The following is a 19,741-nucleotide window of genomic DNA, read 5'->3' on the forward strand; positions in this document are numbered from 1 at the left end:
TAAATAAACAAGAATTTAAAATATAATAATGAAATAAAATAAAAATAAAAGATTATATTTGCAAAATTTGAAAGATAGTATTTGATTTTTGGAGCTATTCTTACATTTGGTTCATGAAATTATGTATGGTTTGTGGGACGCACACAGCTACATTAGCTTACATATAATTATTTATTTTTATATTTATTAAAAAAAAATATATATATATATATATATATTTAGAGAGAGTCAAGAGGAACCCGTGACTGAGTTCTCTTCTTCATATTGATTGAAGATCACAATTTTACAACTAAGTTTTAGCTAATTTATCCTTTACTCTTTCTCTCTCCACTCATTTTCCATTAAATGATTAATAGTTTAATTAGGGTTAATTAATTATTTAATTACACCTTAATTCATCAACTTCTTACGTATTATTGGTGTTAATAATTGGCAAATTAAGAAAATTATAATTATATCATTTCAAAATAAATTAAATATTTATCACTAATAGAAATATAGTTCAATTATAATCAATTATTTAAATCCCCTATTTTGTATTTTAAGAAAAATCCAAAAAAAAAAAAATAATAATAATAACGCTAATACTTTCGAGAAACCTCATTTTGACTTTTAATTTGTTTTATGTCTTGATTTCGTTGCATTCATATACTATTAATTACAGAATATTTACTAATTAAACCACATTTAATCGCCACCTAATTTCCAAGGATAATCACAATTTTTTTTTCTTCTTATTTTTAGAAAATAATATCATATCGTAAAAAGTTAATATTTTAATGATTAAATAAATTAATCGTCTTATTTCTGCTATATTCTTTAATTATATTCAAGTTGACAATGAAACTATATAAGCTGAGGTTAATTTTATAAATATAGTCGTTAAAATGTAGAAAATTAGGTAAAAATTTCACCCACCTCCCGCTTAATTGAATTGAATTTTCATGTTAGATTTGATTTAATATTATTAAAACACTAATTTGTACAAAATTAAAATAAAATTATGGTACGTGAGTTGTCAAAGATTGAGAAATGGTGAGAAACCCTATGCTAAGGCTAGGAACCTAAATTATATAAAATTTAAGTGATTAAATCATACAATTTAGAATACTAATTTGACTTATATGACTAAATATCAATCTAATCTACGCATTCTTTTAATTATAATTTTTTAAAACTCATTAACAATCTTTTTAATTAATTTGATTATATAAAGTAAAATAGATTTAAAATTAATGAACGAATATTCATGAATCGAATATTCTTGTTTTTATACAAATTTGACCGACCCTTCTATCTGTTTATAAGTAAATGAATTTTGTGACGACTTAAGAATAAAAACAAAAAGGATGGAAAATGTCTCTTTTTGGATTAGTTGAAAATTTATTAATTTCTTAATCAATCCATTAATTAAACAATTCTTTTTCCTTTTTTTTTTTCTTTTTCCCTCACAATTTTTGTTTTTTAAGGCATTATTGGAGAGGAAAATAAAGCCTTTTGGATGNAAAAAAAAAAAAAAAAAAAAAAAAAAAAAAAAAAAAAAAGAAAGATAAAATTTAAGGTGGGACAAACACCGACCAATCTGAGGAGNTTTTTTTTTTTTTTTTTTTTTTTTTTTTTTTTTTTTTGCATGCCTATGATTTTATCATGGTATTGTCATACTATGCATTATTTGGCCACCCAACCATATGTTTTTTTTAGTCTCGACTAAAATATCTTTAGAGACGTTTATATTTTTATCAAGATCTTCGAACATCGATATTTTCAATATATAGTAAATATTGTCAAAGAAATGTTAAGAATGTTAATGTGAGATCTCACATTAGTTGGAGAGAATACTGAAACATTCTTATAAAGGTGTTTAAACTTTTTTCTAGAAGATACATTTTCAAATAAAGAACCAAAACAGACAATATTTACTAGCGGTGGACATGAACGATTACAATTAAATAATTGTTATACAATTTCATAAGAAAATTTAAGATTTCGTCATTTTTATTGACATCATATATTCTAATTTTGTTTTATAGATACATATTAAGACGATAATTTCCTACCCGTTTTATTTTAATTTTTTTTTTTTTTTGTTCATAACATTACAAAATTTATCTTTTTTTCTTTTAATTAGACAGCATCAAATCTTCCCTTTTTCAACTATTGATTTTTTTCGACTTAAAAATTAATATCCTAATCTTATGATAATTTCAACACTGTCCATCACACTAGATTGTCTTTATCAAGCAAGGAATTTGATTTTTTNTTTTTTTTTTTTTTTTTTTTTTTTTTGGTGAAATTATAAGTTAGTTCCTAAAGTCAAAATAAACTATTCTTTTAAGTTTTACATATTTTTCCTGAATTTAATAATAAAAAGTTAAAATTTATGAACTAAATTATTTTCACTAATTAAATATATTAAATATATTACTTTATTTATAGCTTCAATAAATATTCAAATTTTATTGGTTATATACTTTTAATTTTATTAAATGTTATAATTTCTAACCTAATATTTCAAATTAAACAAAGAGCTTATCTTGTTTTTAATTAAAAAAAAAAAAATAAATAAATAAGAAAATAGCCCATGATTATATATTGAATATCCATCTTGTCTTGGTTCATTTAAGTTCAAGAATGGGGTTGGCTAATAAATATTATACACCAAACTAAAATTGATAGGATGTGTACACAATAATTGAACCAACGACTTTTTAAACAATGTCATACACAAACAATTCAAGTGACTTTTGTCTTACGTGTAGTTGAAACGTACAATCATATGCATGTATGTGTTCGATAAATATGCAAACGTGAATGAGCAACGAGTGGTGATTTTAAGACAGACTCTGCAATCACAAACAGACAAATTGATACAGAACTTAATGAAGCACGTCGACCACTGTTTATCTCTCGTGTTCTATCTCGATAACTATTGGGTTGTTTTTTACAAATCTCGAACTCGAACTCTTAAGACTTTCGGGTTACGTATAATTCACTTTGTTCTCGATCATGCTACACAAATCTAGACTCTCCGACCTACAAAATTCCGTAGAGTTGGATTCTGAACGCATGTTATATAAATTGAGAGTGGACAAAAAAAAAGAGGTTGAGGGATGGAAGAAAGTGATGGTTAATTGCCCTGTTCGACAAGTAACTGAAGCAAGGGGGGAGAGGTTAGAGAGGACATCTCAACTCAATATCTCAGGTTGAATGTTTGAAATATTTAAGAATCCAAATGCTGTCGTCATGTCTTGTCATATTCTCTTTTAGTTAAATCCTTTTTTTCCCCTCAAAAACTTAATTACTCAAAAAGTACTATAAATAATATCTAAAGATCAAAACTTTTTGACACCCAAATTAAAAAAAAACAATTCTTTTCTTTCACCTCCACTAAAACAAAACAAAAAAGTGGAAATTTTTAATCTTAGTATCACTCATTTCGAATCTTACCCATTTTTCATCGAGTGAAACGGAAGATAAAAATTCTAACTTTTGTCTGCTTAGTCGAAAATATAACGTTTTAACCCGTTGAGAATCAATTACCCATTGGTCTTTGAGACGATAATTCATGTTTTATCTACTAAGCTATGTTCAAATTGGTTTAGTGACTTGTGTCAGTCATTTCTATGCATATATGATTATTTTTTTTTTAGTATATCGATACACACATATGATTGAAAGTCTATGATTTGGTCTTCGAGAAATTAAACCATGGTTGTACATAAAATAACAAGTGGGGTCATGGAAATATTAAAGAATAAGGAGAGGGATATGATATGTATATTAATTAGTTGGTCAAACAAAGAATTGAATTGAATTGAAGTGAAGTAGTTCCATTGTTGGATTGTTAGAGTAAATTAGGGTTAGAGAAAAACGGTGGAGTTTGGTAAAGCTATAAAGGATATGGAGAAGGACTTGACTAATAAATAATAATAATTAATTAATTAATTAAGGGGCATATGGACTTGGTCTTCTCTGTATTCAAAAAGAAATGGAATGGTGTCATTATGTTTTGGTGGTGTTTGTTTGAGGCATCACAATCCAAAATTTCAGGCGTGGCCCATTCCTATCCACCACTTGAGTCCCGACGAACCGCCACTTTCCGGCCATCGTCTCTCATTCTTTATTTCTCTGCCGACTCTTTAATTCTCTCTCTCTTTTTTGTGTGTGTTTGTTTTGTAGTGTGAGATATTTGGGTGTGGAGTGAGTGGAGTGGAAGAGAGTGTTGAAAAGAAAGGACAAAATGGGTCGAGATGACTCGGATGGACTGGGGTCACCGTGGTAAGGACGGAGTGGAGAAGGAAGGAGCGGTTGATTAGATTTAAAAATTGTATCTAATAGATTTGTAAGGATCCAAACCCACGATAGCAGATAATGTCCTACATTAGTTAGAGAGAAAAAAACGAAGATTTTCTTATAAGGGTGTGAAAAAATCTCTCTATAATAAACACGTTTAAAAACTGTGAGACTAATGACGATACATAATAGACCAAAGAAAACAATATCGGCTAATTAGCGGTGGGCTTAAACAGTTACAAAGGTGTCAATTAAGATGTATTTAAGTCGTTAATATTTGGGTATTGTATGAATTGGGTCGGTTTGTTTGAAGGGATTTAAATGAGCCCTATTAAGTGTAAACCGTTAGAAAAAATAAAAAGTTAAAAAGATATTAAAAAAATTGTTTCCAAATGTTGCCTATGTAAGAAGTTAGAAGGAAGACTTTTGAGGTAGTTTAATAACAGTTGTAGGTCGGGGTCTACCTGGACAGGACGATGGCCGGAGGAGGGGGGAGGGGTCCACCGGCGGCGGTGGAATTAAATAAACACAAACAGAAGAGCAGAAAAGAGAGTGAAGGGAAGGGAAGGGATATAGAAGAGGAGGAGGGTGTGACCAGGACCATGACTCTGACTCCGACTCTGACTCTGACAATAGGTTGACCTTCTGACTTTTACATTAAATGTTTGTTCGATCTTAGAAAGCGCGCACACACACACACACACTTCAACCAGACCAGACCAACCAATCCAATCCAATCCAATCTGCTTCGTGTTCTTTCTTTCTTTCTTTCTTTTTCACTTTCTAAGCCTCTCTGTGTATTGTTCTGTTCTGTTTTGTTTTCATTGTTTGTTGTATAATCTGTACCTTTCAGTTTCTCTCTCTTTCATATGCATATGCTGTGTTTAAATGTGGGGGAGGTGAGACAGGCTTCCCGTGATTCATTCTTTGTTCCCTTTTCTTTTGTTCTTCTTCTGCTTTTCTGCCATTCATTGACTTTCATAAAATCCCACATTTTCATTTTAAACATATAACCTACAACCTTCTTCATGTGATTCCCTTCACTTTCTTTCTCTCTTTCTTCAAATCTTATGATTTTTCTTCCTCATTTGTCTTTTATGTTTTTCTTGTGGTTGATGTGATTAGCATCTCCTTCCACCTTAGATTTTATAGGTTGGTTGGTTGATTTTGATTTGGGTTGTATAATGTATTGTTTCGTAATGGAGAACCTATTTTTGATTGAGATAGTTATTTCAACTCAAAATCTGATTGAACTTGTTTTGTTAAGAAGACTAATCTATATCTGCAAGATCCCACATCGGATGGAAAGAAAAACGAACCAATTTTTATAAAGGTGTAAAAATTTCTCCCTAATAGACACGTTTTTTAAAAGCCTTAAAGAAACTCAAAGATAATATCTGGTAACGATGGGCTTAGGCTATTACATAACTAATTCCTTTACACAATCCAAATAGAGAGGGCATAAATCTAAGATTCTCAATCCCAAACTTCATAAACTCGTACTTTTAGTATCAGTCAATCATCCCCTAAAGCATCTTGAAATTATTGAAAGCACAAAATTACATAAATTGGGGTAGCATCTTCAACATTTATAGCCTTACCAGCTATCAAACACGTCAAAAACCATCCTATTTTCTGGAATAACTTTCTGCACAAGATAGATAGTCACAATTTTTCCATAAAATCTCTTAAACCCGACAACATAAATGACCAGTACTTTTCATTAACTCATGAGTTTCAAATGCGGTGGTGGTAGCTCTATTTCATTAAATAATGGGCCAAAGCCAAATCAAAAAGCCATTCTAAAAACGGTAAGGCAGACAGATGAGAAAGCTGGCTTCTTTTATTTCCTTCTCGCGGGTGCCATCTCCTACATTTTAAATATGCAAAGCATGTCATGTATGAATACTACTACGTTTCTCTTTATTGTTGGGAAATAAAGATCCTACACCTGGAACTAAGAAAGGCTAGGGAACCTAGACCTTCATCGCATATCAACAAACTTATGGTTGTTTTCTGTCAGAAATCTAGAGGATTTGTACGCAAAAAGAAACAATGTGATTTCATCCTTACATTGATCAGCTTGAAACAGGTATGAGTTGAAACAGATTCGGACATGACTATGAACATGAGGTAATCAAGTAAAAAGAATGGAGTTAGAGAAAACAAGTATAGAAACAAATAAACTTCCCATCTACTTCGATTCATTTTCGTTTAGCTTCCTTTTCAGATCATTGAGAGCATTGACAACTTCTGAATCGAGATTATGCTTTAACAATTTCCCCTGGAAAGATGTCGATCTGAAAAACGAGAGCAGGATATTTATGGTAGTTGCCACCACTCTTCTTATTAAAAGATATGTCATGTTAGAGAATGCTAAAATACGTTCCAACTTCCAAGTCTGTAAATGCGTTGAAGTAACAATTGTCACTATTGAACAATAACAGTATTGGTGATCCCACCAATTAGAGGGTAGGGAAATCTTAAAGGTTTATATGGATGGTATAAAGTGCAAGGTTCGTCTTGCAGGATGGAAGGGCTGGGCATTTACGCTTCGAGGATGGGAATCAAATACACTCTATTGTCAAGGAGAAAGATCGCAACTTGAGGGAAATTCAGCAAATTGAAAAGGAAAAAAGCCTAAATTTCTATCATAATGGTTAAAATATAGTTTTTGTCCTCGAGAGAAAAAACCATGTTTCTAATTTGGTCTATAAATTCAAAAAGTTAAATTTTAATCCCTCAAGTTTTGAAATGAACTCATTTTCTAAGTGGGTGTGAGGAAGATCACAACTTGAACGAAATTCAGAAAAGTGAAGAGGCAAAAGCATTGTACAGAAGATATCTAACCTAAGGTTCTATCATATTGGTTAAAATAGTTCTAGTTCTTAGACTTTTAACCTTGTTTCTGATTCGGTTTATAATTTAAAAAGTTTTAGTTCAATCCCTCAAGTTTTGAAATAATTTCTGTAATGAAAAAGTGACAACTCATTGTCTAATAGTCAAAAACAACAATCTTAAATGTTCAAAAGCTTTTACTAAGATCTCCCACTATCATATTGGTTAAAATATAATTTTGGTTCATGAAGATTTAATCTTGTTTCTAATTTGGCCTATAATTCAGAAAGTTCTATCTTGATCCTCAAGTTTTGAAATGAGTTCCGTAGTGAAAAATGACAACTCATTTTCTAATAGCCAGACATCTACGATAGTAAATGTTAAAAAGAAAATAGTAAGATATCCCATAATCTTTCCTTACTTTCTTCTCTAACGATTGGAAATGCTTTTAACCCTTTATTTCTCTCAATTTTATTGACATTTCCACATCATGAACTATAAAACTTGTTAAGACTTGAGGGACTAATATTGTTTTTGAAATTTTATAGACCAAATTAGAAATGGGAGCAGATTTTAGGGGTAACATCTAACCTATTATATTTCATCTGCATAAATACTGTAAAATTTGCATCTTGAATAGTCATACCTGTGTTCTTGCAACATCATTTCAACCTCCTTTTTTGATGCTTTTATCTACAGTCACATAAATAAAATATAAACTATAACGTGCCATGCGTTGCTAGTATTACTGTGTTCATGTAGAAAAAAAAATAGAATCCATCCACATCTCTCATTGTGCTTAAACAAACGGAAAGCAAGTTTGTCTTAGTATTCTGCTATGCGCTCCATAAGTAACAACCTTTTTACTCTTAACTAGATGGGTTGAATTCAAAAATAACTTCGCCATATAGAACGCACAAATAATTCGTGAGGCCAGATTTTTGAGACAAGATAATAGGGTAGAGCATTTGATTACCATCGTCCATATAAACAAGTAAAGAATAAAAAAGGTAGGAGGATAGGAATGCCGTTAGGATGAAATTATGAATATTATTAGAGTATTAAAGGTATATTAGTAATTAGATAGAGAAGTTGTTGTGGTAGCTTATTAAAAGTAGAGGGAGTGGGGAAGGAGAAAGGTAGGCAATTGTCCCGTGGTTTTGGCTTGAGCAGCAACTCAAGAAAGGAAGGTTCCGAGTACCTCGACTACTAGGGGGAGTTGCATTGTAGTTCCATTATCTTTTAAATTTCAATATAGTTGGTTTCTATCATAAGATTGTGCCAAAATGAGCCGTAGTTTAACTCATGTGAAGCTATAAAGCAGATGTTCTTATGATAATCGACATATAACACTCCACTAGAAAAACCTACTAAAATTATGTATGCCTAAATGTCAAATGGACAAGGCCAGTCTCCTTGCAATATTGCAAGGGGAACAGGCTTCGTGAAAACCTTAAGGCCCCCAGCAGCCTAAACCACTGCATCCACCCTGCCTCATGTTAACTACAATGTTGGACACTCTTTTCAACATTGTCAAAATAAATTTTCGAAAGTTTCAAGGCTTATTATTAATTTTGGAAACAGAGTCGGGACTTGGCCTCTTTATCGGGGCTTCACCTTAGGGGTATCCTCCTTTCTTCTTTCATGCCCCCTCATTGAGAGAATTAATTGACCGAAGATCTACAATTAGCTATTGCTCCTATGTTTGGGGGAACTGGGTCACTAGGGGAAGTTAAAAAGAAGTCACTGTAACAAGAAGCAGTCCAAAAGTTGCATATATAGCTCTTCCTTGGAAATTCGTGAAGGAACTTTTGACAGAGCTGAAGATTAATACCAAAATTTAGTCAAAATATTTTGCAATAGTCAATCAGCCATCAACATTGCAAAGAACCTCATTCATCATTACAGAACAAACACAAAGATAAATCGTCATTTCATACTGAGAAGATCATTAGTAACATAGTGGAATTGAATTATGTTTCATCTCGCCTTCAAAAGGCCGACGTCCTCACTAAAGCATTATCAAGGACAAGTTTTGATGATTTTAACTTCAAGCTTCGTTTGTATGTATATGTATATACAAACCAGCTTGAAGGGATGTAGATTTATTTTATTCTTGGAATTATTTTACCTCGCGTTTTATTAGCTAATATTCTTGGCCCTTTTTTAGCTAGCTTTTCTCTTATGTATCTTCCGTCCAATTATATCTTCTTGTAACTGAGAGTTCAGTGAATACATTGATATTTTCTCACCAAAATCTACAAGAATGCGCCAATAAAATTAGATTGTTCTCACCTCAGTAACTAAGGCCTTGCAACTCCAAATAAAGGCTCCCTGAAAATCAACATAGTTTTTTCAGCCATAAATAGAATGGTGGCCTTAACAACCAAACGAAACAATAAATACAAAATTACATGCAAGAAAAAAAAAAAGGAATAATGATAATAATAATAATAATAATAATCTTAGGATACAAAAGGAAAATCAAAATCCAGAGAGATGAAAAAAACATAGTAAAGCAATATATTCTGTTTCAAATAGTGGAGCAACAATATATGCTAATTACCAGGATTGTTCAGACGAAGTAACATAGGTCCAAAATACTGGAGAATATGTAAATCTTAAATAGGTGACTAGCATAATTGGTATCTACACCCTCAAAGTCATCTATCCAAATTTCTAGCTTGCCACTTTAGACCACAAGAAAGACAAGTCAACGATATTCTTCTTTTTTTACTCTTTTCGTAAGGAATGACCCTTATGGTTGACAGTTTAGCACAACCTGGTGTGAAATAAGAATAAAAGGGTAAATTACACTATTGGTACTTGAGATTTGAATTTAATTTCTATTTAGCTCTTGATTTAAAAGTGACGTGTTTCGTCCCTGAGATTTTGATTTATAATTGGTCCTTGAAGTTTGAAATTGCTTTCTAATTAGTCCTTAAGTTGAAAAAAAAAATGATTAAAAGTATTCAACTCATTTAAAAAAAATACATATCAGTAAAGTTTAGTCATCATATTTTAACTGCCAGCGAACCCTACTAAGGAATCATTTAGCAGCCAAATTCAAACTATAAGAACCAATTAAAAATCAGATTTGATCAGACATATCACTTTTGCAATCTCACAAACCAAATAAAAAAATAAATTCAAATATCCATGACAAAAAGTATAAGTTCTGAAAACCCAAAAGTCCAAATAGAAATTAAGATCAAATCCCAAAAACCAAAAGTATATTCTATCTAAAAACAAATATACGAATTAACAAATATGAAAGAGAACAATCTAAATAACTGATGAGAAGTCCTAAACATATCAGAAAAAAAAAAAAATTATATCCTTTGTCCATGTCAGAAAAAGTTCGTGCACGACACAGTGATACCCAAACAATAAGGAAAACATACTGCTCCATGTGCTGCATGCTGATGACAGATATCAGAAGTCACTACCCAAACTTTGGGACATCCATCCTCCCTCAGAGCAACTACCTGCAACTCAAGCAAAAGATATTGATAAGAAAAACCAAAAGAGTTTCAAAGATAATGTTCTAAGACATCGAGCATGGTCTTTCAAAAGAAAAAAAATCTGATGACCAGAACGGGAAATAAAGCAACCAGCTCATTGCAAATTATAGACGTGATTTCAAATCTATTGGTACAAGATTTTTTTCTCATTCAAACCGCTCCTCAAATTGAAAGGTCAAGAGTGAAGGACCAGCTGTATATATTACAAATCCCCATCCATAAGTTTTCAAGACAAGCACAATAACCTTGCTTCTTAGCAAACTGCAACTTGCTTTTTACATTTTTTTATTAGGATACATGCTTTACATGGAGAAGTAGATTTTATTCTATTGTTTTTTGCCACGGTTACAGGATCTTATTCATGAACTCTTATGTTACCTCTTTTTCAATCCACGTATCTGCACATGACTCACCTGAATAAACCACATCAATTCTGCAAGAACGATTATACAATTTTAAGTACTTATGTGAGCCAATAAATAGATTTATCTCTCTTCTATTGAACAATTTGGCTGCTAAGTATGCAGAGTAAAAAGTCACGTTAGGAAATAAGGACCTGAAGCATAATTCATTCTCACAATAAGTGCTTGTTTTCCAAGGGAAACCATTAACAACACACATCGAAGAGCATCCTCAAAGTTATATTTGTTAACTAAATATGAAAAGGAAAATTATTTATTCTTTTAGATTAAGCGGACTTGAAATATCAAACTCAAAACAATCAGCAATAAAAAAATTCAATTTTATACCTAATATAAAGTAAAAGTAAGACTTTGAAAATGCATTTCTTTCATGAGTTGAAAGATTCCGTGATTATGCAAACCATTAGATAAGCCCTCAGTAGGACTTTACCCAATAGGAGACTGGGATTGCCCACCAAGAAGTCCCCAAAAAAGACTTCAAGCCCCATTGATATAAGACCGTGAGTATCACATTCCATGACAATTTTCATTGCCCTTGGTGTGGCATATCCTCATCCCCGTGGTCATCAAGAGGTCTAAAGTCTTAAACTGAAAGTGTTTCTTGATTAAATTTCCTGCACTTGGAACTGAGAAGGTCTATGAAAACATCAAGACAAAACAAATCTTCTNTTTTTTTTTTTTTTTTTTTTTTTTTTTTTTTTTTTTTTTTTTTTTTTTTTTTTTTTTTTGCAGTCGTCTTTTAAGGTATTGAGTTCTAACTTGTCTGAAATGATCTATACATAGTTACACTTAACATACTAAACAAATATGAACCATCTTTTTCCATCGTGCATAAATGGAAAGTTTTTAGGAAAAACGCCTGAAGAAGAAGATAGGAGCTCTTTCACCCTTTCTTCAAGCTGATATTGGTTTAATGCTGCAGAAGACCTGACTTACGTTTCATAAACCATCTAAACGAACTATATCTTCCATGCAGATATCCCTTTTTCTTATGCAACTAATTCATTGTCTCCCAAATTTATTAATTTATTTTCATGGACATTGAGCTTGCAAATATAAACCACATGAACACCAAATCCCAAATGCACATCTACTGACAAAAGATTAGCAGCAAACATAAGATTATATAGATTAAAGAGGCTACATTGTAGATCATAGAATTACCCAGCAAAGTCTTCCTTGTGTGTCGGGAGTCCAGACAGCATCGCATCAAATACAACTACCACTTTCACCTCTATAAATGTTTCAAGTATGTAATCGAGGACAATGGCAACAAAACAATAAAGAAGTATCCCATAAAAATCGATAAACATTAAGGAAAATCTACACTATAAACCAACAAGTCTATAACCCAAGGATCAGGACTCGTTTTTTAGGAAGAAAAGAAGGGGCAAGCCGCAAACCTCTCAGCATACTGAATGTAATAAGCTCGTCAATTAGCTTTTGGCGGGCTACATCAAGTCTCCCGCTCATAAAATGCTTCTTAAGCTTCACCCAATAGCCACACACATTATAACCATCAACCAGCAAGACAGGAACTGTATTGTCTATACCCTGGTTGGTACTGTCAGGTAAATAAAAGACATTAAGAGCAGCACTCGTCCCAGCAACTTTCCAATTATGTCATGGTTGAAATGCAAAATGTTATGAAACAAATTTCTTAAAAAGAGATTTACTAGTAAAGAGTCAATGTGGGATCACGATAAAGCTCCGTATCTCCGGGGAGGTCCTCCTTCTCTACCTTCTTCTTCCGGTAACTAGTAGCAGGCTTGGGTGCGCTAGATTTTCGCTTTTGGAAGTCCTAAAGATCTTTGTAATATGAGAGAGCACTATAAATACTCGAATTGGTTGAAAATGTTGCAGCAGAACCACCAGACATACCTTCCATAATTTCAGAAACTGCAAATTCTGCTTCAGATTTGACGTAATTCTCGGAGGATCAGAATCACCCTGCAGCTAAAAGCCAGTTAGGTTTTGTACAAAATTATTAATCTATCGGTTAACAGAACCGGATTTTCACGCATAACTAGTGTACCCCTACGGTCTCCAACAAATGGCCATCCACAAAAATGGCGGAGCACTGTGTTTAATAAAATAATATCAGAAACTTAGACCGCAGATTATCAGTTATCGCCAAGTGAATAATGAATGTACAAACTACAAATACTGTGGTCCGGCAAAGCAGAAGACCTAGCTACTTTTCAACAAAAGTAAGCCTGAATTGGAGCAAAGAAATGAAAATAGTTGGAAGCATAATCACCGATGGACTTTGTGGCTGCTTTTTGCTTTTGGAAACTACAAGGAAATTCTTCTTCTTCTTCTTCTTTTTGGGAGAAAACAAGGAAGTATAAGAGGAGGGAGAGTAACACAAGCCTGAAACTGTGTTCGTTGGTGACGATGAAAACAATTTCACTGAGCCGACGACCTCCATAAATTCAAGTTGAAGAAAAAACCTCCATGACAACAGAGACTTTCACTTTGCAAAAGAATTCGTCGCGATCCCTGCGATTCACATATTGACGGTAATTTTCCCAGGCTGAGCTCCGCCACTGCTCCGGCTGAACTTCTCCACTTACACAGATACAGTCGCTGTTTCTCTGTGGTCTTTCATTCCGTTTTAGGTGATCGCGGGAAGACGATGGTATGGCAGTCGCTAAATCAGCCACACATCATCCTGACATTCTCTATTGTNTTTTTTTTTTTTTTTTTTTTTTTTTTTTTTTTTTTTTTTTGTAAAATTACAATATTTAATATTTTTTAGTTTAATAAATGTGAGGTCGAATTTATTCGGATGAAATAAAATTTTAACGATTATATTTTTTATGAGTTTTAATAAATAAATAAATAAATACTGGCTAAAGTATAGGTAATTTTTTTCTCGCCCACTATAAAAAGGGTAAATAAAACGTGAAAAGTTTATAAATTACATTGAAATTCAAAATAGTATAAGATAAATGTTTGTGATTGTATTTCCGCTTCTTATATAGTTCTTGTGATTTTTACTACAAAGATCAAAGATTTGAATCTCGAACCTGTATAAAATTGTACACCAACGTCAAATACCAGAACACTTTTACAACTTTTCTTTTGGTTTCTAAAAAATGTTTTATACCGATAGAGATAGTGTCACTTACCTACATACTTTTTTTTTTTTCCTTTTATTTAGTTGATGTGAAACTCAAACGATTCTCAACGAGGTTGTCTTACAGACATTATATTCTAATTTAATAAACAAGTCAGTCGTGCAAAAGTTGAAGTTTGCCGACAATCCTTGATGTATGATGGAGCTCGAGTCACGTTTGAGAAAAATGTTTTAGAAAACGTGAGTGAGAAAATGAATTGAGAACGATTTAAAAAAAACAATGTTACAAGCTAAAAGCTAATAAGAAACAACCACAACTTTAGTGGCTTATTACTGAGTATAAATAATTGACAATTAGTCACACCCGCTTTAATATATTTTGTGATATTTTAGCCATGAAAAGTGTAAACATGATTTTGAACCCTCGTATTGACAAAAAGAGTAAAGACCTAATTACGCATGAAAATGCTAGAATTTGGAAATTACATTCCACCACTATAAACATGATTTGAACAAAATGGACACACAGCCACTACATCCAATACACTTGGAATAAGGATAACTGTGACACGCACTTTATAACCGTCTAAGCTCACCGCTAGCAGATATTGTCTGATTTGACTTATTACATATCGCCATCATCCTCACTGTTTTAAAACGCGTCTATTAAAGAGATGTGGGATTTCACACACTTATTTTCCGACTTACAAGTCTAAAGGACTAAGACCAGCTCTCGTCCTAAAAACGGCATCCAACTATCTTCAACGGGAAGAGAACAATTGATATGAACCAAGAGACATCAATCATACAATATACTTCAATGAAGATGTGAAGAAAATGTTGTCAAAATTATCAAGCAATTCATGCCACATTGAAGATGAATGAAGTTTGATTGTTATAAATCTTGGGTGGGTTACCATTATTGTATTTTAAGACTTTTAATTTAATTTAGTTTACAATTACATAATGGTTAATTATGGTCCTTAAGTATTTAATTATGACCATTAAGTATGAATGTTAAACTCTTGGAATGTCCTTAGTAGTTTCATTTTGAGGCTATATATAGTAGACTTGGAAAAAACAGAAAAAGAAGCATTTGTGCTATTCTTTACCCAATGACTAAGTTTCTTTGCAATTCTATGTAGTTTAGGTTGCATGTAGAATCATTCAAGCTCGACATGATCAATCTTGCTTGTGGAGTGATTCGAATCTCAATCAAGTGTTCTTGCGTTGAAATATTTGATCAACAAGAATCATTCAAGCTAGACATAATCGATCTTGCTTGTGGAGTGATTCGGATCTCAAACAATATTCTTGCCTTGAAATATTCGATCAACAAGGTAATCCGAATCTTATTCCCCTTGTAGTTGATTCCTTATCTTATCAACAATAAAAGAAAACAAAGATATGAATATAAATAGAAATATCTCGCGGTTGGAATTACATTTAAATATAAATTAACCTAACTAAAAGCCAAGACTGTAGGCTTAAGCACAAGAGGCCAGCTTATCTTTTCCATATAGAATAGACCACTAAGCTAGAGACTAGGATAAAGTCACAACTTAAAACCTTATTTCCAACACTAGAACATGTGCCAACTTCTTGGTTTTCTTCTTCTCTATCAACTTACGCGTTTCTCTTTTGGATCGAATTTTTGTTCAACAAGCTTCATGGATTTTCAAATACATTTCAGTAAACTTTCAAAAATAACATTTAATGTGTTCGACTTAAAAAAAATTCTTATTTATTATTTTTTTTTTCGTTTCTTAAGTACCTTTTTAATCTCCTTCTTTCCTTCTTCAATCTCTAAATTTTTTTCTTATTTTTTTTTCTCATTTTAAAAGTCAAATAATCTCATTTTCTAGCATTTACAAAATACAAATTTAAGAATCTTCAATACCCAACTATCTAATTTATTTCTAGCATTTGAAATAAAATTGACTATTTGCGTCTAAAAATGTTAATAATAAATGAGAGTGTTTTTCTTTATTTAATATAATATATAAGAAAAAAAGAAAAGAAAAAAGAGAGAAATGTTAGACTGAAAAATGATCTATAATGTAGATAAATGATTTCCATGCATATATTAACAAAAATAACTTTTTAAAATAATTTATTAAAAATTAAAAAATATCAATGCTATTTTTAAAAGCTTATGATTATTTTTTTTAAGGATTATTTTTGAAAAATTAAGGATGTTAGTGAAATTTTTAAAGTTCAAATTTGAAGAGTTTTTTCTTTTAACGATTTTCATTTAAAATTAATGTAATAATATATATATATATATATATATATATATATATATATAATTTGAATATTTAAGAATATTTTGATTTTTTTTTTTTAAGTTAAGGTTGATTGAAATGTTAGAAAATTTAAAAATATTTTATTAGACAAAATATTTATTAATTTATTAAAAACTGTGGAAGGTTGAGGAATATTTTGTACTAAAAGAAGAAGGTTGAGAATTATTATAAATCGAGAAGGAAAAAAAGAAAAAGAAAAAAGAAAAAGAAAAAGAAAAAAAAAAAGGAAATATTAAAAAAATATTTTAATGGTCTGTCATTTAGCAAATAGCAAAACATTAGCCATCAAATTACTACCGGCTGTATCCGTCAGTAAATTGAAAATAAACTGACATTCTCCCTCCTCTTCTCTCTCTCTCTCTCTCTTTCTTTGTCGAATTATTACATTGAAAAACCAACAAACCCTAAAAGTGTCCGTTCAATTTTTCTTCTTCTTTGCTTCAACTACTCGTTACATAGCTCAATTCCCTCTCTTCTTCTGAAGAAATTTGCAGTTTCATCAGCTGAATCCATACTGAAATCCCTAATTCTCTCAGTTCGCGGCTCGTTTTAGACAGATAATGGAGGGAATGCCGCACCCAATACCCCGTACAGTGGATGAGGTCTACAGCGACTTTAAAGGCAGACGTGCCGGCTTGATCAAAGCCCTCACCGCGGGTCTCTTCATCTTTTTTCTTCTTCCTGCTTCCGCTCTTCATCTTTACTCTGTTTGTGTTGTTCGTGGTAGATGTTGGCTGACTGTGTAGTTGTTTCTGTACGAATTCCAGCACTTTAATCTTTTTTTTTTTTTTTTCATTTTTATTTGAGTTTTTGCAGATGTTGAGAAGTTTTACCAGCAGTGCGATCCTGGTGGGTTTTCTTTCTCTTCTATCGTTCTCTTGATGTCTGTCTTAATTAGTGTTCAGAAATGTATCGTTCGCTATTTTCTAGTTCTTACGCTTGTTCGTGGTCTTGAATTCCGTTTGTTCAGTGGGTTGAATTTGTTTTTTCATTTTGATGAAGTATTCTAGGCGTGTCTCTTTAAAACTGTCTTATCTTTAGTTTTGCTACTGAATTGTTTTCTTTTTTTTTTTTGATGTTTTTAATACATTGTTATTTGCTAGCTAGCTCTCTACATCGAACTGGTGTTTTTTTTAGGCTTAATGTTGCAAGTCTATCTGAATAATATTTCTTCTGTGCGTGGGATGTGCCCGACGATTGTTTTCTCCAACTTCATTGCTAAATTCAGCTGTTTGGAAGTATTTGGGGTCCTGGGCTGTGGTAGAACTGGAGATATTTATGCGCTCTTTGAACCCTTAGGGTAGAGCTGAGCATAACAGAATAAATGCTTCGAGTAACTGGCTAAATTTGATTACGGTGGATATTCAATAACAAGTGAATGAGCTCACACAGTCACAAATTTTGAATCTCATAAATGGGAGGTTGGAGAGTGAAACATATTGCATATATGTCTATCTATTTAACTGGTTGTTTTTTATTTTGTTAGTGCATTACACGGGATGTTTTAACTTCTAATTATGTTCCCTTGGTTTCTGCACCTCTATAAGTAACATTTTGGATAATGACATACACAAATTTGAAACTACGATTCCCATGACTGAACTGGATGTGTGCTTTGGGTATTGTTGTTTTTGGAATCTTTTCTTCTTATTTTCCCTTCTCTTTGCTATTTCTTCACTCCCAAAGTTCTTTTTATGTAAAACTTATTATATGAATGCATTTGATCCTCCTTTTCTGTCCACATCCATGATTTGCCTGATTCAAAAGAAATCTTTAGAAAATGTACCGTGTGGGGAGCTCTCTATGTAATTATCATTTCCTCGTTTTATTTATTATATTGATGGAGTTCATTGTTTGCGACTATATCTACTTAAGGCTAGTTCTGAAGAGGTGGATAGGATTCTTTTACTTCTGCCTTTTCTGTTGACCTATTTTGCAGACATTCATTATGATGTTTATAGTTATAGATTTGTTAAATCTGAAAATTTCTTTCTGTTCATCTTCTTTCGTGTTTGCTTAGCATTTATGAGAACTAAATAAATCTTTTTTTAACAAATTGTAACTTTCTCTTCAACCATTTAATCCAACCACCTGCTTTGTTAATTGTTACCTTTCTCCTTCCCTTCATTGAGAATGAAGTTCGATGATATAATTGTATTGATTTGAAGGTCATGTTTTTCCCCCTCACCTGAAATGTAGTGGAGGGTAATCCATCTCCTAGATTCTATCTTCTACCATGCGCACTTATTATGCAATTTTTATCTTGATATGAAGATTTTATTCATTTATGGTGGGATGGTTGGCTTATTTCTTAGTTTTTAGAAGTTGTGTTAGATTTACGTATAATTTCTTCGTGTAATGCTAATATTTTATACTGAGGTAATGAGTTCTTTTCATGAGTGGAATGCTGCATCAACCTTAACTTGATATCCAATGTTACGTTTTTTATATTATTTATCATTTTTATATTACAGTTATTATTACGGTGACAACCTCTTCCAATTAAAATCTTACAATTTTGAAATCATGTTATGTTCAACTTCTACTTAGTCACCCCAGTTCTTCTACTGAATGAATGAGATGATTTCACTATATGACATGGACGGGCAGTTGAAAGTGGTCCTCCAATATTGACTTTCTGGACACCCTCAGTTCTAAATATGGAGGTTAACCTTGATTGGCATCTTGAGGGATGTCATGTTGGCTGACTATCCTGTCGTTGATCACATTACCTTTTTTTCTTTTAATTGTTACTTTGTAGCTGAAAATATCTGATAGAGTAATACAAGTTTTCTTGAGTTTAATTTGAGATGTATTGAGGATTAAAGAAAGAATTTCTTATATTTGTCCGAGACAATTCTTGTCATGCTTATAGAGAAGGAGAACCTGTGTCTCTATGGACTTCCAAATGAAACGTGGGAAGTTAACTTGCCTGTGGAGGAGGTGCCCCCTGAGCTCCCGGAACCAGCATTAGGCATAAACTTTGCGAGGGATGGGATGCAGGAGAAAGATTGGTTATCGCTGGTTGCAGTTCACAGTGATTCATGGTTGCTTGCTGTTGCATTCTATTTTGGTGCTCGTTTTGGATTTGGGAAGAATGAAAGGTTTGCAACATTACTTTTGTGACCATTATGAATTCTTTATAAGACATTTTTCAGCATTAATGCTGCTGTCTTTTTACTTTTATAAATATATATATATATATATATATATATATATATATATATATATATATATATATATATATATATATATATATATATATATATATATATA

At 31.9% G+C, this 19,741-nt stretch overlaps 2 protein-coding genes across 6 annotated transcripts in view; one reads left to right on the forward strand and one right to left on the reverse strand.

Annotated features, from left to right (window-relative positions):
* Positions 1 to 6,253: 6,253 nt before the first annotated feature.
* LOC111798002 (uncharacterized protein YacP) lies at positions 6,254 to 13,749 on the reverse strand. Of its 2 annotated transcripts, XM_023680938.1 has the most exons (10): positions 13,338 to 13,749; positions 12,959 to 13,027; positions 12,754 to 12,878; positions 12,481 to 12,641; positions 12,242 to 12,311; positions 11,034 to 11,088; positions 10,536 to 10,619; positions 9,427 to 9,465; positions 7,778 to 7,824; positions 6,254 to 6,593 (listed from the first exon to the last, which is right to left on the reverse strand). In XM_023680938.1, the coding sequence occupies exons 1-10, from the start codon at positions 13,506 to 13,508 to the stop codon at positions 6,488 to 6,490; spliced, it is 927 nt and encodes a 308-aa protein (XP_023536706.1). In that variant the 5' UTR covers positions 13,509 to 13,749; the 3' UTR covers positions 6,254 to 6,487. The 2 variants fall into 2 exon arrangements, with proteins under 2 accessions (XP_023536706.1, XP_023536715.1); XM_023680947.1 differs by lacking the exon at positions 7,778 to 7,824.
* A 3,017-nt stretch (positions 13,750 to 16,766) lies between these two features.
* LOC111798014 (PHD finger protein ALFIN-LIKE 7-like) overlaps positions 16,767 to 19,741 on the forward strand; it is a 6,115-nt gene continuing 3,140 nt past the window's right edge. The window contains exons 1-3 of one of the 4 annotated variants that reach the window (XM_023680965.1): positions 16,767 to 17,188; positions 17,282 to 17,314; positions 19,341 to 19,569. In XM_023680965.1, the coding sequence (XP_023536733.1) occupies positions 17,026 to 17,188; positions 17,282 to 17,314; positions 19,341 to 19,569 (425 nt within the window). In that variant the 5' untranslated portion in view covers positions 16,767 to 17,025. The remainder of the gene's footprint in view (positions 17,189 to 17,281; positions 17,315 to 19,340; positions 19,570 to 19,741) is intronic. The other 3 variants (XM_023680981.1, XM_023680958.1, XM_023680973.1) reach the window with 3 other exon arrangements.

The sequence above is a fragment of the Cucurbita pepo genome, chromosome LG01 (assembly GCF_002806865.2).
Source record: "Cucurbita pepo subsp. pepo cultivar mu-cu-16 chromosome LG01, ASM280686v2, whole genome shotgun sequence".
In the NCBI taxonomy this organism is placed as follows: domain Eukaryota; kingdom Viridiplantae; phylum Streptophyta; class Magnoliopsida; order Cucurbitales; family Cucurbitaceae; genus Cucurbita; species Cucurbita pepo.

Coding starts and splice junctions, on each gene's coding strand:
- LOC111798002 (XM_023680938.1), bottom strand. CDS start 13,508: ATGGAGGTCGTCGGCTCAGTGAAATTGTTTTCATCGTCACCAACGAAC. Junction 12,312..12,480: donor TACATTCAGTATGCTGAGAG/GTTTGCGGCTTG, acceptor AAACATTTATAG/AGGTGAAAGTGGTAGTTGTA. Junction 11,089..12,241: donor CACAAGGAAGACTTTGCTGG/GTAATTCTATGA, acceptor TCGTTCTTGCAG/AATTGATGTGGTTTATTCAG.